Source organism: Stegodyphus dumicola, chromosome 2, assembly GCF_044657685.1.
Source record: "Stegodyphus dumicola isolate Sdum_Otavi_A_Nest chromosome 2, ASM4465768v1".
Classification (NCBI taxonomy): domain Eukaryota; kingdom Metazoa; phylum Arthropoda; class Arachnida; order Araneae; family Eresidae; genus Stegodyphus; species Stegodyphus dumicola.
The window spans coordinates 198431278-198451744 of NC_140769.1; the positions used below are offsets into that span (position 1 = coordinate 198431278).

General features: G+C 32.0%; 1 protein-coding gene across 1 annotated transcript; it reads left to right on the top strand.

Annotated features, from left to right (window-relative positions):
* Positions 1–12589: 12589 nt before the first annotated feature.
* LOC118191940 (notch-regulated ankyrin repeat-containing protein-like) lies at positions 12590–17971 on the top strand. Its single transcript, XM_085811620.1, has one exon. The coding sequence runs from the start codon at positions 12803–12805 to the stop codon at positions 13118–13120; it is 318 nt and encodes a 105-aa protein (XP_085667746.1). The 5' UTR covers positions 12590–12802; the 3' UTR covers positions 13121–17971.
* The last annotated feature ends 2496 nt before the right edge of the window (positions 17972–20467 follow it).

Consider the following 20467-nt stretch of genomic DNA (forward strand, 5'->3'; position numbering starts at 1 on the left):
TCTTCAACTTTAAATTGGTACTTGCCGTACAATTCGGCCTCAAGCCTAGCTCTATCTTTGACTACGGGGAAAGCTTTGACCAGAGCAGCTTTAAAATTTTTAAATGTGTATGTGGGGTTGCCTGTCTTCCCCAGACGAAACTTTCCGATGCCTTTGAACCAACATAAAGCCTGTCCTCGCAAGGCGGCCGTTGCTATCGTAATCTTCTGGACTTCGGGAATGGGATAAAGCAAAAAATGGTTATCTAAATTTTCTAGGAAGCCAAAAAGTGACCGACGTTCTTCCGTCGAATGTCAATGCAGGTTTCATGGAGGCCCGCATTGTTTCAACAAAGTAACCAAAGCCTTCCATTATATTACCAACTTCCATGGAGTTTGCGAAGTCGTTGTCACCCATGAGTTCGTTAAAAATTCGGGCGCCACTTGTAAGATCTGTCTCTGTTATTTCACATAAACTAAACTAGATACTACAATGAACATGGCGAATTCTCACACAGGCGTGAATGTATTACCAGCACATACGATGTTTGAAAATACCCCTTCATTAAATTCAAATGAGAACGATCTTCGTGCTTTACGAAAACACCGTCAACTAGCGGTGAAACTTAAACGTAGAATATAAATCAATTCAAAACTAAGATAGAAGAGTGCTGGATTAGCACGTTAAGCGACGTCTAACAGGTTGACTCAACAAAAACCTCACGTTAAGCGACGTCTAACAGGTTGACTTAACAAAAACTTAAGAGGCGTGACGATAATCCGAAATAGCCAACAGATTTACAGGCGTAACAGTGAGATAGCAACGAAACGTGCGCTGCGAGCGAAAACACGCTCTGAATAAACTCAGAGATTCACCTGTTTAAATACTCACTTCCCTTAACTTTAAATTTACATCCTGGAGAGAAAATGCGAGGGGAAGTTGAGGAGTTCAGGAAAGGTATCAACCTTAAAATAAATTTGTTATGCAAAATAAGGGAAACCCTGCACAGCTATAAAAATGTTTTATTAACATTTTGGCATTTTTACTTCCTTGCACGAAGTAAAGGAAAATCGCGAAAAATTTCAGGTATCATATTTCAACGAAAATATCCATTTTAACTGCTCTTAAAGCCATTTAAACGATGTTTTTGCGTGACATCTATACGTATGGACAGAATAAAGGACTGTTTTTGCCAAAAAGGATTTTAAAATGGATTTAAATGAATTCAGAAGTGATTTTTTACTTCCTTATACGAAGTAAAGGAAGTATTGCAATCGCGAAAAATTTCAGATACCATATTTCAACGAAAATATCAATTTCGATTGCTATCGAATGCAATATAACGATGTTTTTGCGTGACGTCTGTACGTAAGGACAGAATAAAGGACTCTTTTTCTCCAAAAAAATTATAATAAAAGAAAAGGATTAAAAGCTTTTAATATTAAATTTTAAAATTTAAAAAGGATTCGGAAGACATTTTTTCCAGGCGTCTGTACGTACGTATCTATGTATGTATCTCGCATAACTCGAAAACGAGTAGCCCCAGAACGTTGAAATTTTGTATATAGGACTGCTATAACATGTAGATGTGCACCTCCTATTTTGGTTGCAGTTGGCCGCACCAAAAGTATATATAATTATATATTTATATATCCGCTGTGTTACTCAGGCTCAGTGAGCTAACTTTTTGTATTCTTATGTGTTTGTGAATTGTGCAGTTTTTGCTTTAAAAATGATTGAATTATGCTGTTCTTATCTTCCGGTTAAGGTTTTGATGCCTTTAGTTAACCTGTATGTTATAGTTGCAAAATTATCAACAATTTAAAAGTTGTTTATGTTCGGCTAAGGCTAATTTTTTTCCCAACAGCAGCGATATTTGTTTACATTCGAAATTTAGCAGAACATTGGATTTATTGCCAATCTAGAGAAACTAAGCTTCCCAACAACAAAGTAACGTCTTTTATTATTGCGAATTAAATTATGCTTAATCCATTCTGAAATTATCATTTAAGTTATAACATTATCTCATGTATTGACTCAGCATAGCGTCCACAACAAATTAAGTCAGTTTCTATGCCTTCAGTGTCCTTTTGCCGAGTGAGACCAAAAGTAAACTTTCAGTTTTGTGCACCGAAAAATCTATCTTCTTGCCCCCTGGCTGAATTCTTGTTTTTGCGCAGAAACTGTAATTTTAATTTTAATTTTTTTTAAAAATTTTTAATTGTATTTGGTGTTTTTCTATATCTTTAAATTTTTAATGAAGATATTTTGTGTTTTTATTATTTTTGTCTTGCCTTGAAGTGAGAATTGAATTAATTGAAATGAGTCGAGGAGATAAAAGTGTTTCATATTAGCAGAAAATATTGTCGCCAGTCTGTTTCAGACAGAGGAGAATGTTTACGAATAGCGCATGCGCATTAGGTAAGCAATGCTGGATCGTCTGTGAAAAGCTGTTTATTTTTTTATTTGCTTTACTTCTTTTAAACTTCGTTTTAGATTTATTATAGTATTTCAATAGAACATGTGGCAACGATTGGATAATTCTTCAGATGATATAATTTTTTCCATTCTGAATTATAAAATGAATAAGACGTAACACTGTTAAGTTAATCTAGCGCCAGACTATCGCTATGGTAAATAAATAAAGTGAATTTAAAAAGGGCATTTATTCTATTGTGGTAGATTTATCCAAATTGCCTTACTTTTAATAAAAGTAATCATTCGCAAAATATCATTGACTATCTTGATCTTCAAACAATTAACTAAAAAAATTCTACTGTTTGACAAAACAAGAGACTTCAATTTCACTACTATAATAAATTGGACTTACAGCATCTCCAAGAAAGTTAGTAATGCTATCTTAAATCAAATGCAACGCATTAAAAATATTTGCACAGATACGATAGATCTACAACGCGAAATTATGCTACTTATTAAAATTCTTAAGAATAATCTAGTACCTAATCGATTGTTTTAAAAGAACAGGCATTAAATACTCTTTCTAAATCATTTAACTGATAGGGATATGAAAATTTGTTCCTAAACCTGAAAAGGCGGAATAAGTTGGATGACTATGATTTGTACATAGTGAAATTACAGAAATAATTGTATATAATGTTAAAAAAAAATGTTGTTTTCTGGCTTTTTCTTTTTCCTTTCGCTGTTACTTAAAAAAAAAAAAAAAAAAAAAAAAAAAAAAGCCTATTTCATACTCAATCTGCTAAATAGCTCGTTAGCAGCGAAAATTTCTCTTTCTTATCTTCTTCCTCGCTACGCTACGATAATTAGCCAGAAATTAATTAATTTCCATTCACTAGTCAGTATAATATCAAAATTTTAACAGACGCTTTTACACTCGCAAAACAGCTCTGCAGCCACTTCTCTCCCACATACCAAACATCAAACATAGCTTCTCAAAGGTTCACCAACGGTAATAATTCAAATGATCTCCACTGCTGCTCCCTGCATATCCGATAGCATAGCCTACCACACTTATTTTGAGTAAGAAAATAGGCGCGCACACATCACAGTCATCCCGCTAGAAAGAACGTAAGTTAATTAATTCATATTCTGGCCTTATTGTATATTAAGTACATTTAACTTTGTACATTTCCTCGTACTTTTTTATATGTATTTCAATTTTTCAACTTCTATTTTTTTAATTTTGCAAAGATTGCATTGTTTATTATGTTTATCACGATTGAGTTTTATTTCACAAATATAGCAGAGATTAATTACTGTTTATTGTATTTATAAAAATAGTTTTGAATTAACATGCATGAAAGAAAGGGTGTCGGGGAACACTGTACTCAAGTATAAAATAAAATATTTTTACTACTTAATTTAACTATATTAACTCGAGATTTCTAAAACATCCATTAAATTAACGGAAATGCTACATTCGAAATGAATTCTTTATAGTACTCTACTTAATTTGGCTAATACATCTCGAGATTACTAAAAATCCATTAACTTAACGGAACTACTTCATCTCTTTAATCTCACTATTTGAATTAAAACTCAATTACAATTCTGGTCTTCACTAAAATTGCCAGTTTGGCATCATCATTATTACTTGAGTAAAAGACGAAACACCTTCGCATTTATTAATTATTGTTAACTGAACGGGGGTTGGTTTGTTCCCGTTGGAAAGTCAACCAATCCCCGATCAATGACGATAATTACTTGGTTTATGAATTTTCATATTAAAAGTTTGAATTTCTATTTTTCACGATTTAAATTCAGGTTCCTTTAAAAATATTTTCGAGATTAAATTTTCATACATCTGCGTTACTTCATTTAGATACATTCTACTAAATTTATATTAGGATATAATATGATCAGTACTTCTTTAGTAAATAAATTATTATCTTACTTTGCAGCTATTGCGCAAGTATTAGGAAATTTATTTCGATTTCAATGAATTTCAGTTCGTGTGCGTGTGTGTGTATCATTGCATTTGCAACGAAAGAGTCTTGTATTTTTTTTTTTTTTTTTTTTTTTTTAAAGCTCTGTATATGTTTTTAAAAGCTTTTAACTGTACCATTTTCTTTCTATATTATGTGACGAATTAAAATTAATAATTTGATGATGAAGAACTTAGAAATGTATTTAATATATCTTTGTTGCAAGGGTAGAACTCTGAAACCCCTCGCCGCCCCAAAAAAAGTCGAAAGTGAGAAGGTGAAGCAAAACAAAAGTTGCCGAATTATGGGCCAAGAGAACGCATCCAGAATGAAACCTGTATCTAATATTCACTAAATTAATTTTATCTACCCACTTCAATGCCGAAACACCTCTTCTTCCCCTGCATCCTCAAGAATTCGCAAAAAGAACTGTGAGAATAAGATTTTCCGAAAACTCGGCAATCGCCCGCTGGGTGAAAGTGGATGCATGGGGATCAATCTCATTTTCCCACATCCCCGAGCTCACTGTTACCTTAGCTTCCTCTCTCCCGTTAACTTCCTCTGCCGAGTCCGGAACTCATGAAACTCTTCTCACGTTCTATCACTGTTCCGCCAGCACCAAGGGGTGAAGAGAAACGTGGTCTATGGATTGGAGGGGGTAGGGACTTGTTATTTTGGAATACAACTACATGTATCGAGGAGAAGGGCGAAGGGGGGGTTCTTTTGGGAACATGCTTTTTAAGGCTTTCCCTTAAGATTTAAGCCTTCGAAGGATGGAAATCGAATTCGTGATTTTCTACGTAAGAGGACTGAGAATTTTTTTTAAACATCTTCAAGTGTTTTTTGCACGTTTAATGAACGTTTTGTCCTCTTCTTTCATTTTTGCATATCAAAGTTATGGATATACAGTGCTTCTAAAGCGTTTTAGAACTAAGTTCGTACTAAATCGAAAGGTGAAGAAAACAACATTCTTGCTTACCCTTCAATACACAGTCCTTGTAAGTCTGCGCAGTATTTAGAAAGTTCACACAACAGGCTTAATTCTTTCGTAGAACTCATAGTCTGGAATACTGTTTAACGCTCTGATTATGATTGTAGGTGGCATTAAAGTAATGATTTTCGAAATGAGACTTCAATTTAGGGTAGGAAAAACTAGTTAGCGGGAGTCAAATCTGGTGAATAAGTGAGGTGGTTGAGAGCTGCGACACTTTACTTTGCTAGAAACTACTTGAAGCGAAGCAACTGTGTGGTCGTACAACAGAAACCAGTTAGTCAGTTCAGCATTTTCAAAGCCTAATGCGTTGAATTCTCTTAAGTCTGTCTATTACATATACATCAAATATGAAGTCCTCTGGAAAACTTCCTGCCGAATTATCTTTTTCCAATCAAAAAAAGTTATCAATATTTTTTGTGGCCATAGTAAACCTTCTTCTGCACAAGCAAACAATTGTCGTTTTAAATATAAGCAAAGCACAAAGTTATATTTCCAGTCACAATTTGTTTAAAAAATCAACGTTAATTTTCGCTTTACTGCTAAACTTAATTCGTATCTTTTGCTCAGCTTTCGAATCCGCTAACAGCAAATGTTCGTTAGCAAACGTTTAAGTGTATGAAAATTTCTGTCCGTAAGCACTCAATATTTGGGAAAAGCAAGTTGAGGTGTCGTAATAATAAATGTTGGAACTATCGCTGTCATGGCTACTGGAATTTATTAAAAAATGTCAGTTTTAAAACTCTGTACACGCACCGTAGTATATATGAATAATGTTTTCAGAGTTCAGGGAATTTAGATATTCTTTTTTTAATTCATCAGTTTTCATCAGCACTACAACGCAAGTTTTCAACATAATTCCCATTTAACTGAATACACTTATTCTAACGAAAAACTAATTCAATTTTTTAAGCTTTCATCAAAGAACTTTTTCGGTATCTCTTTTCTATCTTTATGGCATGGTTACACTCTTAAATCGTACACCCCTTAAAAGTTTTGTTTTCATACGTGGAACAAATGTGCAAAGAAAATACATCTCACAGACGATGAACAGTTTTTGAAGTTTTCACACCCTCTTCCCAGAAAAAGAATGGGCTGCTATTTTCGTCTTCCAATGTTGCGAAAACTTTGCTACAAAAATGCGCCTGCACCTGTCAAATAATTGAATCGGACTAAACGATATTGCACGGAATAGCTGCATAAAACTTGTCTCTGGCCGATGAGTTGCATGCAAGTTCTAAGGAATGAACTAGAATAACCCGCGAACTTTGGAAGCACCCTACGTACATTAGGAAGCCCACCATTTTTCATGGAGAAGTGCACTAAATCTTTGGTGTGAATTTAAATGCTTTTTGCACTTTAGCAAAGGGTAGGGTATGAAATTCGCAGCTACGGAAAACTGTGTGCAGCGTAAATTTGCTCCTTCAAAGTTGAAAGTACAATCTTTATATTCCTTTTCCCACAAACCTGTTGGCCCACCATCGACCGAGTGGTAAAGTTCCTGAGCACTAACAGTTCGATCCAGGGTTCAAATACCGGCAAACGGGCTGGCTACATGAGCGTTTTCGGGGTGTTTCCCGTGTTTAACTTGTATACGAGTCAGTTTCCGTTAGAGAGTTGTCTACGAAGGTATCCTTTCTCTTAGGCAGATAACCCTCGCGTGTTTGGCATAATCTAATAAAATCAAACTAAATATACAAACTGGTAACTTCACAAGTTGCTGAATGAATAACCAATCAGAAAAATTAGGGTTCAGTGCTTGTGAAGCAACAAAGACTGGTGAAGGTTATATGACCTCTACCACAAACATTTACCCCCTACTCTAGACAATATCCCCGATTTAACACGGGGCTCGTCCGAACTGCGAATATAAGATCTGATAAAGGAAAGATATATCTCGCTAAACAGGAAAATACTCTTTTTTTTTTTTTTTTTTTGTTTGTTTGTTTTTTGTAAACTCGGGGAGGGGGGGTGTTGTCTAAGGGAATTATTAATCTGTGTGCACAAACAAGTTATTTAATTCGTATGTGAGCAAACCTTTTACATTCGACACAAACATAAATTAAACATATTTCTAACATCTTTAAAGAGAGAGGACAGAAACTTTACACGTGGATAACAACAACAACAATAATAGAGAAGCCTTTTTTCAGTCAATCCGTCATTTATCTTAATTGCGCCATTCGTTTTCTCAGGATTGTGTTTTCGTATTGAGTTGCAAGAATCCCCGATTCTTACATAAATATGAATTTTTAATAATTAAATATGACGTTTATTATAGCTATTTCCTAAGAACTTTACTACTAGGTGTTGTCGACTTATTTATACAAATGCCAGACTTTTTTTTTGGGGGGGGGGCTTATTACGTGCTTCGCCCTTAGGCACTACACGGAAAGGGAGGGATGCCCCGTGGAGGTCTTTTTAAGGGAAACTGGCTCGTATCCACGTTACACATGGGGAAAACCATGAAAACGCCCATGCAGACAGCCCGTTCGCCCGGACTCGAACTCCGGATCGAACTACAAGTGTTCAGCGGCTTTAACCGCTCGGCCGCTGGTGAGCCAAATGGCCACGAAACCATTAGTCTTGATCTTGCTTCCCAGTACTTGAGAACAATTGAATTATAAGATAATAGTGCAGTGCATTCCTTATTATGGTCCTTATCCATGGACTGTCCAGAGGTACAAAGAATAGAAACTGAAGAGTCCTTAATTTTAAAAAGATGGGCATTCAAACAATAGCATGCGCGGTCAAAAGACGAAATAACGCCACGGCTACAAGACGAAAAAATTCTAACTGGCTTTGAACTAGTGAGACACTGCTTTCCCTTAACTTCATTTGATAGGTAGGAGGCAAACCTCCTCTTAAATTCTAATTTAATTAGCAGTTTTGCAGAATTTAAAAATCATATGGTTTATTTGTGGTTTGTAGACTAGTCGTTCCTTTCTTTGCCAGGAAATCGGCTCTTTCATTTCCCTCGATGCCACAATGAGCAGAAATCCACTGAAAGACAGTTGAGTCGGCAAGAGGGTTGACAATCTTTCTATAGTCGTAAATTCGTTCAGGAAGTGCAAACTTTATTATTGGAGATAGCCTGCAAAGCGGCTTTGCTGTCTAACAAAATAACAGCCCGAGAGAAAGTACTCTTCCGAGCGCTTAATTGATTCAAAGCAATAAATATAGTCTCAACTTCACCATCAAAGTTGGTAGTATCTATTCCCACTGCCTTATAGAATGCAAAATAGCTATAATAGATTCTTGCACCAGCATCAATACCTCGCTCAGTCATGGATCCATCGGTGTAAACATGGGTCCAGGATGTTACTGGGATATCTTCTCTCAGTAGTTTCATAAGCAATGGCTATGATCTGGGCAGTGGGCACCTCATTCTTATGAATTTTCTCGTGAAGTTCAATATATACATAGAAGTCACCGTATTCAAGAGAACACAAAGGCACAATCATTACATTCATTTCTCGAACAAAGTCTTCTGATAATTGATAATCAATTTGATTGAAAGCTATTTGTGTGTCTAAATTTCTATCATTGTTAAAATTGTAATTCCTTCAATATTTATTATTTGGGAGCCTGCAAAGTTTTCGAAACAAAATTGCATTTTTACGAATGTCATGCATGACAGGAGAAATGCTGGTTAACGCTTCCACAGCCGCTATAGGGGTGGATTTAACTGCACCTGTTATTAGGCAAAGAGTTTTGTAATCTTGCCAAAACGTCGACTGTACCGATGGAAGCAGTCAGTAAAATTTTATAACGGTGATAAAATAATGGTTGAATGTACATTATATATGTACGTTTTAAAGTTTCTCTGTTACAGCTCCATCGGTAGCCCGCCAGCCGTTTCAAAATTGGAAGTCTCCCTTTAGTTTTTTCCTTTATATAAGAAATATATTCATTCCAATTCAGATGTGAATCAAGTTTGTTTTTCATCCCAAAAACAGATAACGTTATTACTAACAGAGATTATATCACCACGATACGGAAGGTGGGATAAAAAGTGCTGCCTATTCAAGGTAAAAAAACTGGCAATTAATTTTGTCTAGGTTTAAAATCATGTTATTATTCCTGCACCTAAGATTAAATCTCCCAAGGACCCAACAGACGTTTTTTATAATTTAGATTTTTATGTTGTTACAAAACGTTAATGGAAGCTTTTGCTTTATTTATACTACAAAAGTTTTACCTAAGAGTATTTATTCACCTCTTTGTGCAGGGAAATGGAAATCAAACTCTATGCAATAAATAACATAAATATTTTACCATTCTCCATTATACAAAATGCAAGCACAACATAACATTACGTGTTTGCAACACAATTATAATAAAAATAATCGCGTGTTGCCACATCACTGAAACAAAATCATAGAAAACTTCGTTTATTTAACCCAGGACTTAATTTCTGAAGTTTGAAGTCCCAGAGACAGTAAATAAATAAAATAACCAAAAATTTAAATAACTAAGTAATTAAATTATAATTAAAAGAACTGTAAAGAGGTAAATAGAAATTCAATAAATTATTAAATTAATTATAACTAGTTAAATAACAAATAAATTATCGTACCTCGTCTTACTTGGGGCTCTACCATCTGGAATTACGATTCCCCTCAAAAGCTAAGAAATAGTTCACACAATCTCCATCTGAATTTAAGTACTGATTACGTGTATAAAGTATTATTTCAAGGGGTGATAGATACAAACACCATTCTTTTCTTCAGCACACCAATGAAAAATGATAAAACGTCAGAGAGGAGAATAGTAGGAATTCTAGAAACAATATATCGGTATATGGAAGGAAATTTTAGTGGAAAAGTGTAGCTTTAAAAATAGAGAGCTTAAGCTCTCTATTTTTAAAGCTACCCTTTTCCATCAGAAATCAAATAGCAATTTCATCATAATTCTGATCGCTATGCCCTGTCGATATAATTCTAGCCCGTCAAGCAAAAATTTTCCATGAATACGATCCGAAAACTACGTGAGAATAAACGTAAGACTTGCAGTGTTCGTCGCTTTCGGTTGTATTGTTCGAAAAGTCTACAGGAGCTCTGCAGTAGAAAGTCACTAGCGTGGCACTTGCACGACCTTTTAGCCTTTTCAGGAATGAAAAATTAACCCGCTCTCATAAATTCATTGCATTTTCAGGAAAATAAGCTTTTGGCATGTGAGTGGGGGGGGGGGTTCTTTCCTCAAAAAGTTCAACCTGTGCCCAAGGTTTGTATTCGAGGGAAAGACCAGGTTCGCGTTCAGAAGTTAGAATTGATTTTTAAAGCATATTTATTATTAAAAGGAAATTAGTTTGCTGAAATTGTGATTAGCTTATATAAAATAAATGCCGGAGCACTTTTGCTTAAAGCTGCGATGCGCTCCTGCTAAAATTAGAATTTATCTTAAAAACTGAGAAGTCTCGGAGCCGGGCTCCACTGGCCTCCGGCGCAATTTAAGCTCTGATTTAAGTAGAAATAAATTATTTTAAATATTTTAAGAATAATTATTTTTAGTGTTTCATGAATAAAAGCAACGTCCTCTTTCAGCTGGCAACAACACAGTAAATGTCCTATCAACACTTTTTGTAGTATATTATCGATATTTACTTGATAACACACTATTAACGCTTTCGGCAATTGGTATAGTCCCAATTGCGCGGATCATGGGGGGGGGGTGAGAAGATACATTACTCAAGAATTACCAGCAACAGCAAAAATCGGCCTGTATTCTATTTCATTTATTTTTCTTTTTTTTTTATTTCTTTTTAATTTATATAATTTATCATCTAAAACGTTAAAAGGAGAAAGAGTTTTTAAAATTCCCTGTGTATATACGCACCACATAAATATTCATTTATTAGTCCAGAATGACTATTAGTCCCGAAACACGATTTTGCGTTCATTCACTTTAAATGTTGTCCATTGTTAATTCTTTGGTTCACTTTTCATTTGAGTCCGTTGCCATACGGCAAAATGTAAGAGATTTATCTTTTAATTTAATGTCTGTTATTAATTAACAAACTGGTGTATTTAAAAGCAACAGATGCAGTTCTTGAGAATATTTTTTAAATTTTTTATTTTGATTGATTCAAATAAAAATGAGTTTCATTCATGATGGAACTAATTAAAAACATTAAATAGTTTAATAGAATTACGTTACATATTTTTTAACTTTTCTAATATACAGCTGATATATAATGTTTTCATGTTAGTCTAAATGTATGTTCCTACAAACTGCTTTGCTGTTCCACCTGGGCCATTATCTCTTTTGATAAGCTACATTAAACTTTAAAAGATCTCTTTTGAGCAATCGTTAAAATCTGAACCCTTTCAGATTTTTTGTGAAAATTTGCATTACTGCTTATAGTAATCCATATTTTTTAATAAACTATATGATTTAACTTTATTTATTTATTTTTTAACTCTGCACTTTTTAATACTTCGCGAGTGATTTAACAATCCAGGATTTCAAATTATAAAACGAAATATTCTATAGAATTACAGTGTTTTTTTTTCCTATAAAATGTTCAGTTCTGAAATATATAAATGTAAGTATTTTAACAAATTTATGGAAAAAATATGAGTGAAAATTCGGGAAATAAGAAGCTATGTATTTAAAAATCCCTTATCGAATTCTTTAACATAATTGCTTGACCTCATTAAGAATTAAAATTTCTGTTACAAGATGGTCGCTCATGGCTTAAAATTCGTTTTAAGGGACATGAAACATTTTCACCTTCTAAACGAGTGGTGTGCAAAAAAATTGAGGAAAAATTGTTTTCGTGCAGAATTACATTTATACATTTACAATTAACATTTTATATCTTTTGAGCGCTTTTGTAACTAATATTTGGCAAATGACACCATGAGAAAAATTCTTAACAAGTATAAAGTATACAAACGAAAATTTATATCAGGGCTCAAGGATTGCACCGCATGCATTCAACTATTTGTGTAAATTAACGTAGAATATATTATAATGCTTCTCAGGTTTTCATAAAACTTTTTTTTTTACTCTGTTTGAAATTCAGAGAGTAATTCTTTACAATTCTAAGAAAAGAGTGGCTTCTTAGCTTTTTCTGTCTTTAACAGAAGTCACAGATTTGGCGACAAAAAACATTCAACATTTGGCGAGTTAACAATAAACCATTCTTCAATGGAGCAAACCTAAACGACAATGTTATTGGCCAATGGGAGCTGCGCGGGAAAGCCTAATGCCCCTCCATTCTGAAATCAGCAGATCTATCGTACACTCACTCATCGGAACATCGTGAAACTAGCAGTGGCTGTCGCAAGAACCAATTGCGGTGATTTAGTTGATAGCGGCCTGCAGGAAAATATTCTAGTCTTCGTGTAGCTCATTTGTGTCTAGAATACGCAATTCATTTACTGGTACAACTTCTTCAAGAGTCATTTATCGGAACGTTATGAGTCAAGCTGGAGTAGATACTTCTTATCAAGAAGATTTATTAAAGGCTGTACGTGATGGGGATGCCATTGAATTGCAGAAAATCCTTCAGAGATGGGAAGGATGTGTTAATATTAACTATTACGACAAGGAAGGCCAGACTGCCCTGCACTTGAGTTGTATGGATGGTAATTTAGAACTTGTAAAACTTTTAGTAAAATTTGGAGCAGATGTGCGGCTTGCAAATCGAGATGGTTGGAGTGCATTACATATTGCTGCCTATGGTGGTCATCAAGATATTGCTCTTTACTTAATAGCCAATTCATCAAGGAGGTAGCCCTAATTACTATCTAGCATATAAATTTTTAATACCTCCCAGTGTTTAAAATGCAATAGTTCATTTTGTACATATTGTATAGAGAAAATCTTGTATGTACAAAATACTCATCTGTTACATATTATTCTGAAACTAAACTTTTATTTATTGCTGAAGAAAGTTGTAATATATTTCTTCTGCTCATCAAGCTATGAAGGCAACGATTGTTTTTCAAACTTTACACTGCCTAGGACAAAAACCAAAGAATTGGCCGATATTTATTTAACTGGTGGTTCATCTTTTTCATGAAGAATGTGTGTCAATGTTTTCATTTACAAAACGAATCTTTTCCGATATAATTGTAGATGCTTTCGAGAATTATGTAAACATCTAGATAAGGAAATTAGCGAAAGCAGGGTATGTCTAATCCTTTTTATTCAATTGATTGTGGATAAAATTATGTAAAGTACTAAATTATTAATATTTTAAAATATGGAAATAATTTACATTTGTAAAGAAGCTGTAATACAGGTCCATAAAAATGTGTAATTTGTACCCAACTGCGTGTGACTTCATGTAAGTGGCAATATAGTACGAAATTTATTTTTAGAAGCACTACTTTAGTTTGAATTTTTGTAGGATCATTTAGTGCTGTAATGAATTTTCAGATGTAACTTAATATAGATAATAATTTTAAGAACATAAATTTTTTGTATAAAGTATAAAATTAAATCAGACATTTCTCAAATAATTGCATATTTTTTATCTGATACTTTCAGGTTTTCTATACATTAAACTATGAAAAACTAATATTATTGCATATGAAATGAATGACTTTTATAATTAATACCTCTATATAAATAAGTAGATGGAACTAGTTGCAGTTATTCTAATTTTTCCCTTTTTGATGTTCTCAGGTTAGATTAACTGTGATCAGATCAAACTGTAAATGATGGTCAGATTAAAATGCATCATAACATTCTTTGCCTCTAAAATTTTACTTATTCTATATTAATACATTTTTAGATGTTGTCAAATATGTACCCTGATGTATATGAAATGAAACTGGAACCAAGTATTTTTGCTTTGCACTGTTATGTTAGTTTAATAGATGTGTACAAAATCGTATTTTGAGATTTGCTTAAGTTCTGTGCTTTGTTTTTGTAATGATATAAAAAAAATCCTAATAGATATTTTAATGCAGTATTTAATATTTTTGTTTTTTAATTGAATTTGTAGTATATGGCATGATACATTAACTAATTTATTAATTTGATTCCATTGCATTCAACAGTGCAGTAAAACATTCTATAGGATTGATGGTAATCCTTTTCTCAGTTTTAAACAAAGCAAGGTGTAACAATTCCCCCCCCTCCCCTTGATATGAAATTTAGAAATTAAAAAGCTGATTCAAATATTTAGTCATGTATTGTAATTTATTTTGATACAAATGTAAAATTTGATATTGGTATAATCTTCACTGATTCAAAATATTTAGTCATGTATTGTAATTTATTTTGATACAAATGTAAAATTTGAAATCGGTATTGAATTTGTGTTTCTAATGGTTAAGATCTTAAAAATTGTTTCCAAGTGTCCTGAAAGAAATATCTGATTTAAGTCAGTACTTTTTTATTTTTATAATATGAATTTTTTAAATTTAATTGCCTAATCTTATTTAAAATTATAACATTCTTTCATACAAGTTTGAAATAAATTCTCATGTTAAGAATAATTTTCTTATTCATAAAGCATTGTTTTAATTAGTCATTTTGAACATTTTCACTATTTATGATTATAAGGTTATATTTTCACAAGTGTAAATGCATGCTGTAACAAATGGGAGACATTTTTGTAATACTGATGTTAATTTACAAATCTCTTCGGCACAGCTTTAGTATTAGTCCTTTTTGGCGAGAAATTTGTTTGGCGACATTTTGGAGCGATAAATGAAAAATTATGGTAACCTTGGTAACCCTAAATACTGAGCTTCAAACATGCCGCCATTTCTGTCCACGTAACTTTAACGAATTTGATAGGTATCAGAGCTTTGATGGCAGGAAAGATAAATTGTGTGTTTTTCTTAAAGTTACTTTTGTGTTAGGAAAGCACAACATTTAAATTTTTTTTTTAAAAAGCCAAATTTTTGATAGTTAAAACTGGTGCTTTTAATATTACATCACATGAGTCTTGACATTTTTTCATATGTCAACTCTGCATATTTTAATAAACTCCACCCCCCCCAAGGAAAAAAAAACACATTTTCAGTAGCATGAGGTAAACTCTTGGTGTTTCCTTTGCTAAGGAGATCAAAATTACCATGGTCTAAAAATACTTATTTACCTCATATTAGAACTAAAGGGATGTGTAATTGCATGAATTCATAGGTTCAAATCAAGACCAAAATCAGGTTTCATTATTGCTTTTATAACATTTTCATAATTTGTCTAACTATAAAAAATGTAATGTTGCTTAGATTATGGAATATATTGCTTATAATTTATTCGAGTTCTCAAATTTTGTAAATCTTACAACATAACAGCTGTATGTGAATAACCTTCACTGAGTATTATTACTTTTATTAATAGTATGTTGACATAACAGTTGACTTTTTATTTTAAATTTTATGCAAATTTTCTACATTACTTAAACATTTTATCTAACAGAAATCTGAATTTTTTGTAATAAAAACTGTATAATAAAAGTAAGAGTACAATTTATATATAAAAATTTGACTACATGGGAAGCACTTAGATACTGATTTCAATGTCTTTAAATGTTATTATCATAAAGTTTAGATATATTCTTATTAAGTTAAGCTATACTTTTATTCTATTATAAAGTTTAGATGTACAGAACAGAAGGCACACTTTGTGCTTACGACTCAATCAACCACTTGTGGCATGATAACAATTAAGTTCAAATGTAAAATTTAAATTCAAATAAATTTGTAGCCCAAAGGCTGCACAAATCAATTTAATGCAAAGTTGGTTAAAAACTTAACTGGCATGGAATTCAACTATCAGCAATTATAATGCAAGGCTGAAGACTACAAATCTTTTCTTATCTAGCAACCTATTAATGTGGCCTCAAAAGGCAAAACACGGTTTGTTTTACAAAATAAAAACTTCATTTGGATTCTGGTGAGAAAACGGATGGAAGAAATTGACAGTAAAGATTCCAAGCATAAAATAACTCTGGTTACAAAATAAAGGAACGTTACAATATACTTTGTTCCCTGATTAATTATTCAGTACATGAAATAGTGTAATGCATTTTTGTATTTATTTAAATGCTTTCCAAAACTGACAGGATTTTGCAAACATATTGACCATATTTTTCGACCTATAGATGCAACACTTTTTCTCTTCAGAAGTAAGATTTAGAATTAAGAAATAAGAAAATAAGAGAGAATTATGAATAGAAAATAAATACATATGCTGGCTAGCAGAAGAAGGATGCCTTCATAAAGTACTTTTTAAGACAAACTGGCTCAGATTCACATTACATCTACGGAAAACTACTAAAACTCCCATATAGCCAGCCTGAACTACCACTGTTCAGTGGCTATCACTCCACCACTAGTGGATTCCAATGACTGTTCGAATTTTTCACAGAAATTATCATTTACGATGATTGTTGTATTATTACCATTGGTACAAAATTTACTCATTATGATAATTTAATTTTAGCTTTTAAATTATAATCATAAATTACTTGTAATAAATTGAGGGATTAAAAAATACACACTTCTTAATATTTTTACCATTTACAAAATTTAATCATAAAAAATATTTCTAACACTAGTACAAAACTTGCCCATTATAATTGAATTTGATTTCCTTCAGTTTGAAATATTTTTTTATTTTCTTTTAATAACAGCACCTAAGAAACTAAAGTAACATATACTAGTTTGAAATGCATTTTTTAACCTTTTGTAAATTTCATTATTCATAAACATAAAAATTAACCTTTTGTAAATTTAAAATATTAGCTAAGTACTAATATAATAAAATATAAATATGAACTAACTACTTAAAATATTAATGTTTAATACATTATATTTTGTAATTAAAAATATTAACATTTTGTAAATTTCATTACTCATAACATAATAATTGTCATAAATTCATTTACAGTAGTGTTTCAAGAATTTATCATAGCAGTACTTGAAATATTGAAAATTAGAGAAAGACTGTTTATTCTGATTAAGAGCTTATTTTTTAGGATTGTTATTTATTCTAGATCGGGTTTTGTTGACAATCCGCCATTTTTTTCCGATCTTCAAAACCGGGTCTACCGTGGCGACCAAAGTTTGTCGCCAAATAAAAAAATCGCCAAAAGGACCAATACTAAAGCTGTTCCAAATCTTCATGATATTCAAGATTTTCAAAATTCTTTTGGGTTTTATGAATTACTAAGAAATTATGCTGTATTTAATTTTATTTTATATAAGAGGTTATACATATATGGTTCTGTGATATTAATTAATCTGATTTTAATCCATATTATCATATTTCACTATTATCTATTTGAATATATCTTATGTAGTCCAAACTGCAAGAATTAAAATATAATACGATATAATTATAACTGTGTTTACATATTAAATTCTTAATTTTAAAATAAGCCAATATTTTTGTTTTGTATGCATTTCCTCGGGTTATTTATGAAATGATTTTGTTTTCTGAGTTCCAGTTCAATGTTTAACTACCTCTTTTGAATTGGGAAATAATTGTATATAATATTTAGGTATTGCAAATGATTTTTTTCTCATATGCATACCTATCTGGTTATGTGCCATATCATTTGTTGTATGTTTTGTTACATTGCATAAGTCTTAACTATTTATTAAAAACCTTTTCCTAACAATGAAGTCTGTTGTGTGTGAATATTTCATAAAATTTTCGCAGTGGTAATTTTGATATTGAAAAAGGCTGAATGATAATTTAAAAGAAAATTTAGGTATTTTGCAATTTGATTACTCAATACAAGAAGCAATAGGTTTTATGTATTTAAACTGGAAACTTATAATGCTAATGTTTTTTTTTTTTTTTTTTTTTTTTTTTTTTTTTTGTAAATAAAGTGGAGTTGGTCTATTCCTTGAATTTTAAATTTTTATATTTGATAGAAATATAATACTTAAATATTTATTAGATAAATTTTGTATTATAATATAATATTAAATTTAATTCATATTTAAAAATTATCCATAATATATAAAATCTCTGTGTTTACTAGCTCTGAAAAACAATGCCAGTGATCTTAATGAAATTAATTTTAAATAATGATTTTAATATGTATATCTCAGTCACCCTTCAATAGTCCTATATTTGGTGAAAAAGCTTGGGCAAAATGATCTTGAAATTAGGTCTTGAAAAAGTTGAAAATTCTTACGCATTTGTGGAAGTCATTGTTTTGAATATAGTGTATAGTTAGGCAATGGAATTCCTGCTGATTTTTATATATACTTCTGTGTAATGTGTTTTTAAATCATTTTTAATTTCAGTCATCAGGAAAGACTAAATATTTAGCATAATATAAAGTAGCTTATATTAAATAGCATCTGTTAATAATAGATAAATGTTAATAGAACTTTCCGCACCAATTATTTCTGAACATAAGTTACAAACTTTTATGAAAGAAACTTATTTGAAAGGGGATAAAAATAAACTGAATTTTAATTTAATTGAAAAAGTCGTGATTTTTATATGTTGTTGATAAACCTGTTATTAGAAGAAAGTTATTAATTTAGTAATATATAATAATATATGTAATGTTTTCAGTTATTCCAACACATCGTGGGCGAATTACGACTGTCTTTTATACGTTATAACATTCTAACAAAGAAAGAGGAGCATAGCAGAGGAGTTAGCAAAACGAAGGCGAGAAGGCATCTGTGTAGGAGAACTTATGACGCAGCATTTATATGAAGAGGTTATGTAATAGGTGCGAATGTTCTAGAAGGTACTGGTTTAGGGGAAGATCCTGAATTGCAGAAAATTAATTAAAGGTTGCTGGTTTGCAAAGAGCAAAGCCATCATATTTTTTTATATCTTACATATATATATTACACAACAAATTTATAACTTAAGTCTGTAAAAGCCCTAGGGCTTTCTTTTAAATTTAGCTATTTTTACTTAGCCCCCCCCCAACATCTTAAAAACAGTGAAATACTTCTCAAGTGTATCATTTCAAAATTAGCACATTCATGTAATCACACAAGTGAAATAGAATTTTATCTAGCAATTATCAAACGGAAACTTTTATCAATCAATCAATTTGAAAAGAATAAGGGCCTGCAATTGAATGGCAGAATTTAGGCTGCAGAGACAGAATTAGAAAGGCAAAAATCTTAGTGTTGACCTTAAAAGTGACAGCGTGACTCCTAATTAAGAAACTAAGCAACTTCACCATTCTTAGTCTAATATCAGGAACATAATTTTACTTAATCTGCATAATAGTTAGTAAGAATTAGTCAGCAGTTTATCATCAGTTGTAATAATGAGAGTTTGTAAAACGAGCTTGAAAGCTGTAGAATAAAACACATTTGCTTGTTGTTATAATATTTTCAGGTATCTATGATTATTTAAAACTAAATTTTGCAACCAAGACTGATACACTGGCCTTCATGAAACAAAATGTGAAAATATATATTGTAATAGCTTGCTTGTTGTTGTTACTGATCAGACCAGATCCATTAGTCAAGAAGCCATGAAGAGAACCTATACCTGCTTAAGAGAAAAAGCTGGAGCAGCTTGTGCACTAATATTGATACACGAAACTCCTAATACGAAACTATAGAAGCTGGTAAAAAAACAACCCCCACATGAGATTTGTAATGCCATTTATGATGATCATGGGCAGGTTGCCCCTAATAATAAGGCTGCTGCTAATCTTTTGTGTCACCACTACCAAAAAATAAGTAAACTAATTTTTACGAGAGAAGATAAAATGTTGAATAATGGCCAGGTGCATTGTTCATGGTTGCTGAAATAAAATACATAAAGAGGGCATTTTCAATAGAGAGTTCACACTGGAAGAAATAGACGGTGCATTAAGAACAAACACTTATCTGTCTAAATCTCTTGGTATTGATTTATGGTAAAATAATATATAATCTTAGCCCTAGATGTAAAGAGTCTCTTGGAGATTTTTAATAAATCTTGGGAGCTAGATAGACTTCCTTAAGATTGGAAACACTCTCTCATTATACCAGTTAGAAAGTCTAATAAACCAGCCCGACAGTTTTAGACCTATTGCAAGTTTCACTTGTAAGCTAATGGAAAAAATTATTTTACACAGACTGACATTTTACTTGGATTCTAATTGTTTGTTGCTGAGAAAACAGTACGGTTTTAGGGAGGT

What these genes read in the sequence shown, in the direction of transcription:
- LOC118191940 (XM_085811620.1), top strand. Translation starts at nt 12,803, where the DNA reads ATGAGTCAAGCTGGAGTAGATACTTCTTATCAAGAAGATTTATTAAAG.